At 37.3% G+C, this 13,088-nt stretch overlaps 1 protein-coding gene across 10 annotated transcripts in view; it reads right to left on the reverse strand.

The window, feature by feature from the left end:
- Positions 1-377: 377 nt before the first annotated feature.
- The window catches only part of esrrga (estrogen-related receptor gamma a), a 261,249-nt gene continuing 248,538 nt past the window's right edge, over positions 378-13,088 (reverse strand). For 9 of the 10 annotated variants that reach the window (XM_057851949.1, XM_057851920.1, XM_057851940.1 and 6 more), the window contains one exon: positions 380-10,217. In XM_057851949.1, coding sequence (XP_057707932.1) covers positions 9,973-10,217 — 245 coding nt within the window. In that variant the 3' untranslated portion in view covers positions 380-9,972. Of the gene's footprint in view, positions 10,218-13,088 lie in introns of all 10 variants that reach the window. The other variant, XR_009066278.1, reaches the window with a different exon arrangement.

The raw sequence follows: 13,088 nt of genomic DNA on the forward strand, positions 1-13,088 counted from the left end.
CAAGATTCAAGGGGGCCGAATACTTTTGCAAGGCACTGTACATTAATAGCTCTCGCAGCCTTCTACTTTATGTAGTTCTCCATTCACCTCTCAGCAGAAATGGGACGGCATCTTATTTTTTTATGTTAATGTACTGTAGCGACTACAAGGAAAACGCCAACTAGAGTTTTCAATTGTTTATTTGCAACTGAAAGCACGGAACACGGTTATTGTAAGCCGTAGCTGATGCCAACAAAATTGGAAAGCAAGACTTTGCCCTTCCTCTTTCAGTCACTCGGTGCGTTTTGGGACAGCATTTGAAACAAAACGCATAGACTTCATAAAAAAGTAGGGGGCAATCCCATAATCCGCTTCAGTTATTTGCAGTCGGTCGCAGTGACACATGCAGCAATCCAACGCCGGATTTAGGTTGAAAAAGTACGATAACTGTACCGCATACAAACAGGAAGGATTGTCTCAGGAGTGATTTGTTTGAGGATTCAAGGTATTAATTATATTTTTCGTTTCTTCACATGAATTTTCAACGTAAAAAGCTCTTTGTTGTAAGGCTGCCGCCACATTGTCTAACAGACTAGTATCATTCTTCGACATATTTACGTAAAATAAATGCTAACTGCCCGTTTTTTTTGCTTTTAACCAAGAATCAAGACTGTTTTGCGTCCATATCTATAAAGAATTCAGGGATTAAAGCATTTATTCACAAGAATTTTCAACGAAAAAAAGCTCTTTGTCTGTGATTCCACCCGGTCAGCTTTGACGGCTACGCCAACAATGCAGGCCCCTTATTAATCGGCCCCGCGCCCCGTCATAATATCATTTTAAACACGCCAGACATCAACACTGCAACCTCAACAATACAGGCAACCCGATTCGTTACAGTATTTTAGTTTTTTAAACAAAGTATTTTGACGTGAATTCGACTATAATGGTGAAATCCGACTTAGGGGGTTATGTCGCCATCATAGAAACGGAACTCGTTCGTAACTCAAGGACACGCTGAATTTACAATGTTGACTGGATCATGTGTATTTTAGTGTTGGTATGTTTCTTTTACCAGTTGTTTCTATCCTCCCACTTCCAAAAACGTGATTTGAAGTTTGAACACTTCAAATTCTCCGTAGGTGTGAGTATGTGTGTGAATGGTTGTTTGTTTTGGTTGTGCTCTGCGGCTGGCTGGTGACCAGTTCAGAGTGTAACCTTTCTCCTGCCCGTTGTTATCTAGGATAGGCTCCAGCAACCCTGTGACCCTCATGAGGATAAAGGTCTATTTACACTAGCGTCAGCCCGGTGCACAAGCACAAAACAGGAGGGGCCACGCAGCCTGACGTAGACGTTGTCAGGAAGTCAAAACCAGCAAGCCTATTTACTATAGTCCAAAGCAACGATGCGTTCATTTATTTATTTATTTATTTTTTTAAAAACAGCAAAATGTCATATTTCAAGGAATAGGGGGCACTATAATAGCCATGTATAGAATTTTACTAGTTTTGGTGATAAGATGAATAATATTGTTGTTCGTGAAGTACATTTCCACACAAATGTACATCGAGGTACAATTTAGCTAAGCAAGGAGAGGTATGAAAGTAATTTTTCGAGTGTCTCAGAGCTTGCAAAACTTTTTTATTGCATTTATCAAGGTTTTTTCAGCCGTGATTTGCGTATATCTGTCCGCTGAATCAGCCTGATAGCACAGACATAAGTACGCCTGCCCCCCCTTCACACTAGGCTGCCGCAAGTTTGCAACGGCCATAAGCGATTCAGAAGATGAATGAATGAATAGTATCAACATTAGATTTTAACTTCAATAAGTTAGTGAGTTCAAGTTTATCATTTCTAAACAAATGTGGTGTCTTTCAAATAAGGAGGAGAACAAGATTCAAAACTGGAAGCCTGGTTTTAATCGATATTGCTCTACTGTAATAATCCTGAAAGGCATAGTCTGGAGTAACACATGTAATGTTTCAAACAATAGTCGTTTAACTTACAGAATCATAGGTCTCTCTTTTTGCATTGAACAATATATACAGTGTGAAATAAATACATTTACACAAATGGACATTATCATTGGAGCACACTTGTATGATACACATCACAAAAATATACAGGTAATTGTTTTTTTCTTTTCTTTTTCATTTTATGATGTGAAGCACATCTAAAATCTACGAACATGTTTTTCATAACAATACAAGGTCTCTTTCTCTTCCTTCGTCCAGAACTCGTCACAAGGCAAGGGACTTTTTTTATCATTTTTTTCCTCCAAAAGTTTTTATTCAAACTCTCCCTCGCCCACGAATGCTGCCCAAGTGGCAGCTACATTTAAATACAATTAAATGACTGTAGAGCTGGGATGGACAATCCTTTTCTTTGCTGCTTCAGCTTCACAAGTCAGAGTTGGCTTACATACAATATTTGCAGCGAATGTGTCTTAGTAACAGATGAAAGAAACACAACATGGTGCTTAAAGTGCAACCAGGTCAAAACACTCCACTCCTTTCCCCATTGCACCTCATGGAAAATACCACTTTGTCCATTTGTATGGGTTTCGACTCCAATAATTGATCACAAGTGCAACTCGTCAAGAGTTCTGTCAACAAAAATATCGCTTCCAAGACATAAAAACTTTTACAAAGTCAAAGCAAATTGAAGCATTTCTCGGATCTGTGGCAGCTTAAAACAATTGAATCGACCTAAGTGTCATTTTTATTTAAAATACTGCCGTTTTTAACAAGTGAATAAAGTCAAATCAAGTGCACATTTGGGAAACTTGGAACACAACATTACTGGCTTAACTTTAATAGGTGACAATTTAATATTAAATTGAAACAAACAAAAAAATACAAGCACCATTTGTTGAATTGTATAAGAGAAAAAAACAATAATGTACATTATACGTGACATGTATAATTTAAGGATTCTTCAAGCCTTACAGCGTACATTTAAGGAATCAGACAAAATGTCTCATAAAAATAATTGAAAGATCAGAGTTTCGGCCTTTTGCTCTTCCCTGTAATTAATTAAAAATATTAGAAAATGATTTCAAGAAATTGGACAAAATGACTGAGGTGTCAAGCTGCGTGGAAGGTAGTTATATATGTACAGCGAGCTTATCAAAAGGTTCTCAAACTCATTCAGTCTCTGTTATCGGAACTTAAAAGATATACAGAATATTGTTTGTTCTACAGGAAAGTTACACAAATGACCCTCCTCCTTTAAATACTTGCGTTTATCATTTAGATACTAAATAATTCATTAAGTATGTGTAGTCGGTTAGAGATGAGTGCTGCGATTTAGAAGAGTTCTTTGCATCAGAGCACCACTCCAGCAGCCAGACCCCACGGCCTCTAGTCTAATGGGTGCCGGCTAATAAAGTGGGAAGCGCATGGCACGAGAGCCAAAAAACGAAGGAAGACATGGGGAATCAAAAGTAATTTTTTTACTCCGAAGAAGAAACGGGCAACATGAAACTTACGAGGTTGAGCTACATTTGTTGTTGCTTTCCTAAAAATTCTTTGTTTCCGATAAAATGTCTTGTTAGAATTGTAATCTGTCTTTATTTACAATATACAACGGTAACGAAGGCTGAGAAAATAGCCACTAATAATGTTTGCGAGCGATGTCAGAGATGGTCTACACTTCTTAACTCATCAGCTGCCAGCTTCTAGTAGGGTGAATAAACATTTGACATTCTTATCAATCATTACAAATTACATAGATAATATAGTATGATTTTTTTTTTTTAATTCCCAAATGTTAAAGCTATAACGAGTGATTGAACCTTCAGTTCAGATTGATTCTGATGAAAGAAGAACTCGAAAAACACAGAATAATTGATGTAATGAATTATAGAGTGCTAAAATTTGTTTTGATCTTTGTCACTTACACTGATTGCACTTTAAGAAATTAGATGTTTTAAAACAGAGATACGGGCAAAATCAGCGTGAGTGTTTATAAGTGATGCCATTCTGTTTGAGCACAATTTTACATAGCTCAAATCAGCATTTGCTTATTTATGGCTGATTTCTACCAAGCGCTGCAGGTCACTGATGGGAGTCTTTTATACAGAGATCCGACAAAACAACTGTGCCAGATTGATTGATTGAGATTGAGCACAAATTAAGATTCTTTTGCTTTTTACAGAAACCAGCAAAAACCTGATTTTGCTGCGTGTAATTTCAAACATAATTTGGATAAGTACAGTACAGTATATGACATCAGTCCCAGCTAATGCACAGGTCTCAAACTTTTACAACTACAATTAGGCTAGGTTCATACCGCAGGTCTTAATGCACAAATCAGATTTTTTTCGTGTTTTTCCGACTCGAGTGAGGCATTTACTTGACAGTCTGAACGTGACAAGTCACATAGAAGTGGACCATTTCAAATCCGATCTGGGTCACTTTCGTATGTGGTTTAAATCCGATAATTTTTCCAGAATGTGGCGGCGGTCTGACCTGTCAAATCTCCCAAATCGGAATTCATGCAGCAATTACGTCAGCAAAGAGCGAGAGGCACGGAGGACGACAGCGATAATGATAATAATACATTTTATTTCTAGAGCGTTTTTCAAGACACGCAAAGGCGGTTTAGAAGAATTATGGGAATCATCAAACAATCACAAAATTAGACTAAAAGCAGGATCAGAGGAGCTGTACATTAGCGCTCGGCTTTTTGGGAAGACAAAGACTTGACAAGTCATAAAAATAATAAAATTAGGGCGGGGAGGGGGGCATGCCTGACAATGCTCGGTTTTCTTTCAGAGTGCTAAATGAGCAGTACTGTATTTCAGTATTGCTTACATGGCCCAGAGTCGGGGCAAACTGACCGTATGTGTGTGCGTGCAGGCACGGCGCACACACGTACGGTGCATGCGTTCTATCAATCCATGTAAACTTTGAATATAGGACTGAACGAGGATTATTTATGTCTTATTTGTGTCCTCTTTTTGGAAATCAAGTTATGATCACTAGGGCTGCAGCTATCGGATATTTTAGTAGTCGAGTATTCGACTGAAAATTCTATCGATTAATCGAGTAATTGGATAAAACTTTTTTTTTTTTTTAGGTAAAGAGCAATTATAAATATACATGAGGAAAAAAAAGACATTTAATCCAATATTGAACCATTTTCAGTCAATCAATGTCTTTATTTTCGATGTACATTGTTGAAAACAGCCAACAATTGCATCTCAGATGTGACTAGAAAAAAAATTCACTGCTTTCACTCAAAAAACTTCTAGATCTTATAAAAAAAAACATATTTCTTACCTAAAAATGACATTACGCTTGATAACACACATCACTTGAAAGCTACGTGTTTTTCCCACGTGTTTCAATTGAATTTCCATTTGTGTCAAGCTATTTTTAAGTTCTAGTTAAGTTTTAAGTTAGTCTAAACTGTAAGTGCTGATAGGATTTTGAGTTTTTGCAGTGTTCAAAATAAATGTATGACACCTGCTGTATTGGAGCACATTAGTGACCAGTGCTACTTGGCGTTTTATCCAGCAATGATTACTGAGCTAAAATTGACAGCATTATTAAGTTTTTATTTTACACCCTCCTCACTCTACAGCCCTGTGTTTTTACAGATTAAATAAAGCCTGTATGTAAGACACGTTAGCCACGCATCGACAGTGGTCTTAATCAATAGAAACCTAGCCCTCCGAAGGGCTAACGTTACGTGAGCGAGTGACAGTATCGTTATATATATTAGTGCTGAGAAGTCTACTGCTTAAAGAGGGCAGCTGTTTACTAACGCTGCCCAGACGCGGCCAAGTCTGTCATTTCGCATCTAGTCCTAAATGCATGTGATATCTATGAGACGCATCGGACACTACCTGCTACCACACTAGCATCATGCGGGGGTAGTTTTTAGCAACGTCGGCGTAGTTTGTAGTGGCTGTCGGCTGCAGTAAAGTTTTTTTCTTTTTCTTTTTTTTTCCTAATTGCTTCTTCCTCTACGCACGTGACGTCAGCCGTTGTCCCGCATTAAAAGTAGTCCGGGCAAAACGTGATGCTTAGAGCTGGCAAAATTAAACGATTCCTCGAGGTGAAAAAAATTACTCGGATCAGTTTTTAAACTCAAGTTACTCGAGTTGCTCGAGTATTCGTTTCAGCTCTAATGATGACCCTAGATTGATGCAGAGCCAGCATGTGCAGTCATTTGTTTTGATGCCTCTACGTATGCAGGTCAGTTTTCTCAGTGCGTGTCGCACTGCGAGTTAGTGCGAATGTGTCATACTTGAAGGTGCTCAATTGACAGAGGCAGTCTGAACGGGCACGCCAAAAAACAGATATGAAAAAAATCAGAATTGTGCAATAAGATCTGCAGTATGAACCTAGCCTTAGTTAATAGGTTTTGACTTTCATTTTCAATTATTAGTATTTTTTTCCATACCCATTTCTATGAAAATGTTAATTTACATGCGCTTAATCGAATTTTATTCCAACCTTTAGTCAGCGAAATCCAACTTTTATGTGACATGTAGCACTTGGCGGAAACATGGCTCATAATGTTCCCCATGTTTGTCTACTTGGCAGAAAATATTGCTTAGAAAGGTGCTTTTGTTTACTTGACAAGTTAAAAACAGGATTATTGTAATAGTATTGTCGCCCATAGCAATGCTCTTCACGCTACAATTTCATGACTGCTACATATGATTAATTATTAATGTCTGACAAATGAGAGAAAAAAAAAAGCTACATATTTTCCCTAAACCTCATCCTTGCACCCTCGTTTTGAATGAACTGTAACTTGGAAGCTCTGATGAACTTTGATTTGTTAATACATGATAAGTCATTATATTTATACATATGATAACCACTGAGTGTGGTCAAGCTGGTAGAGAAAAGTGTGTTTTAAGTTTAAGGAGAAAGAAAAAAGCTGTTGTTATACGTCTATACAGGATGACTTATTTACAATCCTAATATCAGTTTCTTAGCTATAATTGTTTTGATAAAAGTCAAGAAACAAAAATAAAGCTTCGGTCACCTTTTGTCTTGACACTAGCCCATCACATGTGTGGAACATCTGCTTTGAGGCCATCTTGTAAAGATGAACTTGTGAAGGAAGCACAAAAGGAAAGCACTGCATGAGGCCACTTGACTATCTCCAACACCAGAGTGACATGTGTGCAAGGCTGTGAACTGTGAGGAGGTGAAAATACTGTAGACTGACAGACAAGAAGAGTTGTTGGATTTGATTTTTTTTTTACCACTTGTACATTGCATGGCACAAACTCACCTACGATTAGCCATTTCAGGGACAGTGGTCACTACAATGGAGAGCTATTCAAAAGTTGACAACTATTTAAGTGCTAGTTCCAAAAATTGCGACATCCAACCTTGTGTACAGAGCTGTAAATTTTATGCTTCGTGTAGTTACTACTTTGCACCAAAAGATGGCAGCGGCTCTGACTAGGGGGGCAGCTGTGGTGCAGTTGGTAGCTCGCGTTGTCCTGGGACACTTAAGAACTTTAACTCTTTATGGGGCAAGCGACAATTTTTGGTAATTTAAAAAAACTGGAAAAAAATATTAGAAATTATTATAATTGCTTTTTTTTCATTATTAATCATTGTTTTTAATTCTAAATATATTTATAAATTAGTGTTATTAAAAACTAAATGAAATTAAAAAATGAATAAAAACAAATACACAATGGTTACTGCTCCAAGTAACACTCTCAATTTGATTTTTCCCCCTCATAGTATATAACTCATTGCAAGCCATGGATGGGAATTAGAGTAGGCATGTGCCGGTTACCGGTTTCAAGGTTTACCGTGGTATGGAAACGTCACGGTTTCAAAACCACAAAAAATTTCCGTCATACCGTAGTCCGTTATTTGCTATTTTTATGTCCCAAAAATGCGGCGAGAAATGGCTTGGAGTGGCAGCACCCACCCCTTCCCCTCTGGTTGTTGCTCTGTCAAGTGTGTCGGTGACACTGCAGTCGCTGTCAAAACTACACCTGAGCTTTTTCAAGCCCGCCTCAAAAAAGTTAGTCTAATATGGGTGCATTTCAGCTACCGAAAAGAAACAGACGGCCGCGGCTTAGAGGGGGCAGGACAGCCGACGTGCAGGCAACACCTCCAACATGATTTTACATTTACATGACCATCATCACCATCACTTTACACAAAATTTAAGGTAAGTAAATGCCGTCATGAACGTTTTCCACCAGCTACGAGAGTTCACTCTAGCGTGTTTTGTGTGCATAGCGATGGTAAAACTAATACTATAACGTAAGCTTGTTAACAAGGCAATTAACGTGGTTAGTTAGCGTGCCAAGACAGCTAATTTGTTTCCTCACTATCCTCACTATAACCATAACTTTTGTAGTTTTTTGCCAGAGTAAACATCTGTTCAAAAAAACATTTTCATAATACAGCCTGTGGCGTTTTTTCTCTCTGGCGACTTTCTGTGTTGAGAGAGGGTGAGTGTGTGTGTATAATGTGTAAATGATGATACGAGTTATACACACGGGTTCTGTCTCTTGCACTCAACCTCCATTAATATTCAACTAATTAATATTAATAGTAGTTGTGGTATATTAACCCAGAAAAGGTGAACATACTCACATTCCTGTATCATAACCTGGACAGAGAGAGAAATATGTAGAAAATGAACAAGTCTCTAAAAATGTTGAGATGAGATTTAAAGTCAGTGAAGTGCCTGCAATATTAAATTTCGTTCAGAAGTGTTTTTACTTTTTTTTAAGGAAAACAAATATTTTTGTTCTAATGTTTAGCAACTTCAGCTGTGGCTGTTGGTTTAGTCTATAAGTCCTAATTATTTCAATTTTATTACAATTATTTCAGTAATTATTTTTGTTATTTTATTTTTTTTTTAACATTCTATTCATGTTGATGTTCCAATTTGCAAATATGATGTGAAAAATAAAAAAAATCCTGCCCATACATCTCAAAATAACACATTTTATAGCTACAATTTCAATACCGTAAAACCGTGGTATTTTTGCTTAAGGTTAGCATACCGTTAAAATCTCATACCGGCACATGCCTAATGGGAATAGACGTCCAATTCATTTAAACTGGGAAGAATGGCTGTGATTGCTCATATTTCAGTACTATTGGCGGTGCTAGACGTCCAATCCAGATGTCCATCTGAGGAGAGTTGGTACTACGCAGTGGAAAAGTGACTTTTTAAGCCCCTCAATCTCTTCAATTATGTCTGCAGTCTGACATTATTTTCAACTTCAACAAGAATAAAAATAAAGGTTGTTATAAAAGTTGCTGAATTTTCAGGAACCATGTCCTAAATTTAAGAAGTGTTAACACCAACCAATTTCAACTCCAGTCCTTTGAGTCTTAGGAAAGTTGATCACTTTTCAATCACCACTCCAGGGCCTCAGATTGAAAGAAAATTAAAGTCAAAGAATTTGGGGTAATGGCATAAAGTTGCTGGCATCCGCTGAATGGAAGTGTTCCATCTTTTGGCAGGCAAATCTCCTTCCAATCATCTTCTTTTTCCTTCCAAATGTCAATGTACACATATGTGATTACAAATGTCTTTAATACTTCTTGAGTTTTTATTTTTTATTTTTTTATCGTTTTATCCTCTTAAACACTTAAAAAATTATACGGGGGAGCAAAGGGGGAAAAAGTCTCATCGGTCCTCGGAACTTCTTTTGAGTGGGTCCTCATTGTCAGCATGTTGCTGTTAATATGTCATCATTAAAAGTATATGTGAGTGTCATTGTCAGTGTTTTTGCAGACGACAACAACTGCAGGAGTGTCTTCGTCTTTCCACTTTAAGAGGGGTTGGGGTCATAACAGCAAGGTCCATCTCCAAAATCAAAATGGAGCCTCTTCGTTCAAATCTTAGACAGTTTAATGTAACAGGAGTAGTTTACTTGTTTAGTCGTAGTGGGCGTAGTTAAGGGGCATATTATTTTGTGTATTTGGGTGCGAACGTGTGTGTATGTAAAAGTTTGAGAGTTGTTCGGACTTTCTGCCCTCACACTTTGGCCTCCAGCAGCTCCAGGAAGAGTTTGTGCATGGGCACTTTGCCGTCCTGCTTGATGCTGTAGAAGTGCTGGACGGCCTTGGTGGAGATCTGGCGGAGCAAGGGCAGGGTCATGAGCAACTTGCCCGTCCGCCGGGGGTCCTCCTGGTGCTGGGAAGCCTCGTAGTCCTGCAGGGCCTCGTGGAGCACATCCTGGAGCTTTTGCACTGCATCCACGTCCTCAATGTGCATTGAGTCTGGAGAAGACAAGATGTTTGTTAGTTGGTCCTATTAGCCGACAAATGTGGAATGTGTATTAATATACAATTTTTAGTAGTGATGATCATGTTTCAATCTAATTGACGGCGACAGACATCCTATCCATTTGGGCTGGCAGCAATCGAACAGATCCTCCCAGGCAAAATGGATTGGACATCTATTGTTGTCAATGGCAGCCGATGAATTGATTTGGAAAATAACATTAAATCCGTTGCAACAATAGGAAAGTTGTTGATGTGTTTCCTTACTTTAAGTGTTGTAGGTGGTTTTATGCCAAAGTTACTGTGTGGTCAATGCAAAAACTGCATTTTTAGAGCATATCTGGTTTAGTGCTGCAACGAATAATCGATTAACTAGAGTAGTTCGATTAGAAAAAAGATTTTAATTTAATGTTGCTGCTACGAGTATTTGTTTTGAATGTGTTTGCATTTAGTTTTATTGATTTGGGTGGATACACTGCCCTCTACTGGCAACAGTGAATATGACATAACTTTATTCACATGGCTAAATCCAGCTGCTCCCTGTTAAGACCAACATATGCATACATGTAAGTTTTTGTTTGAGCTAATGTTTTTTTTTCAATGCATCCGTAATTTCGTTTATAGGTATATTTTGCCGTTTTATTGTGGAAATGTGTGTTTGAACCATTTGTTAAGAGCATTGTAAAACAAAGAACCTTAGCATTTTATAGCATTTAATATAGTGGAGTTTTGCTCTGTGAGTTAGCCAATTGTTATTTTGTTGTACTTAGATCCAAATTTTTAAAAAAAATTTTTATACGAGTTGAGGCTTGGCTCAGTTTTTTTTTTTTTATCATTTTTTTATGTTTCATATCATATTACTCAATTATTGGAACAAATAGTTCATCGATTAATGGACTACTAATATAATCGATACCTGCAGCCCTAATCTGGTTCATCTATCGTCATCAGTGGCAGCTAATTTGTTATGGGAAATCACATTTATTTGTTACTGTACATTTTACATTCTACATATTTTATCAATATACTCTATAGTATGGGTGGGGACCTCTTTGTACCCCAAGGTACGATTTGAGATTCAAGACAATAATGATAATCTCACGATATGGTGATAAAAATAAAAAAAATCCGATACATGGGTCAAGAATGCAATCTACAATGTTATTTAATCCAAATATTCAATAGAATAAAAACTTGTCTTCTTTACAAACTAAGAATATTTCAGTGCGTAAATACATACAGAAACACTATCATTGCACCATTTTTGTAATTTAAAAAAAAAAAAAAAAAAAAAAAAAAAGTACCTTTCTTACCATAGACACTCTGTGGTGGGAAATTATATTGCTGTTTTTATACATTACTTTTAACTCTTAGCATATTTTATGTGAAGCCTGCTTTGTATTTTGTCTTAAAATATTATTTTCCTTTATTGTGTTGTCTTGACATCAATGTAAAAGAGATATACTTCAGTTGATTTATTGATCTCAATTAAAATTTATAATAATATAAACAACAACATTAATACCATAATAATAATAAGTTGTATAACCAAAAAAATGAAAGCAAAGAAAAAGATTATTCGTTCAAGAATAAGAATCTGCATTAAAAAAAAACCTTCCTGCTGAACATCTGTAACACATTTTTACACAAGTGTTGGCTTCATCTTCTAGACTTGTTATCTGGCATCCTAACACGAAAAAACAGGAGTGGCTTTTTAGATTCAATGCTCGTTCGAGTACATGTCTTTAAAGTGTGGCGCGGTGGGCGTGATGAATGAACAGACGCACAGACAGGTGGGCGGAGAAAAAAAAGATGGAGTTGTAGGATGATGGAGAGATTCGGGAACACCTCAAATGTGTGAGCGTGCGGCACACATGTACAGTAATCCCTCTTGTTGGTGGCATGGGTGCAGGCTGAGAATGTCCCTCAATAATAATGCTCTATATTGGCCCTTTGGGAGGCCAAGTCTTAATGTGAGCTGGCCTTTAGCTCCCAACCTCTGATCAATGGTTCTGATCAATGGCTACATGCATGTTAAATAATAATCACAAGGCAACTACTGATCCATACACCCACACCTGAGTGCACATTCACATTGACAATGTAGGTTTGTATAACTGGGACATCCCTCAATATATGGTATACCTATATTACAAAATATTTACAAAGATAAGCACATCGAATTGATACTGTCAGATAGGAAGACTTTGTTGATCATTGAGGTTTTAGTGCAAACGCGCATGTTGTTTGTCTTAGCCTTTGGTGTACAATAAAGTCATGGTTCGATTACAATAAATAGCGAGACAGCCACAGATGTCTTACCTATACACACAAGGCTGGATCTATATTGTGTAATGCATGTATCAGTATGCAGGAGCAGAACACTCAGGTTTGTCTTATAAGGATCAATAGAAAACTGTTATCACATGAGATACCTTCCGAGTTTATAAAAGACTGGGTGGTGCACGTTAATATTTATTGACAAGTTTGCTTTATTATTATTATTAATTTGTAGATTTGAAATGTGAATTGCTTTCAAAACTCAAATGAAGCAGCTAGATTAAATTGACAGCTAAACAGCACAATTTAATGAGCTGGAGGTCTTAAAGCACAAAACATGGAACACAACAGGCACACAATCACACGTGCACATCCGTACTTCTTGTTTCCCATGGCTAGTTAAAGTGTCTTTACATGTGCAGCACGTTTGCTAACATTTCTTAAGGCTTGCCTTCATTAATGCAGACGATTAGCATCCTGTGAATTAATTAGTGTCAGTGCCCTTCAAAATGCTAATGCTAGCATTCTGTTGTCTTGATGAACACTGAAAGGGATTGAAGAAGAGGGTCCACAATGTAAAGTTCTTGT

The sequence above is a fragment of the Corythoichthys intestinalis genome, chromosome 1, assembly GCF_030265065.1.
Source record: "Corythoichthys intestinalis isolate RoL2023-P3 chromosome 1, ASM3026506v1, whole genome shotgun sequence".
Classification (NCBI taxonomy): Eukaryota; Metazoa; Chordata; class Actinopteri; order Syngnathiformes; family Syngnathidae; genus Corythoichthys; species Corythoichthys intestinalis.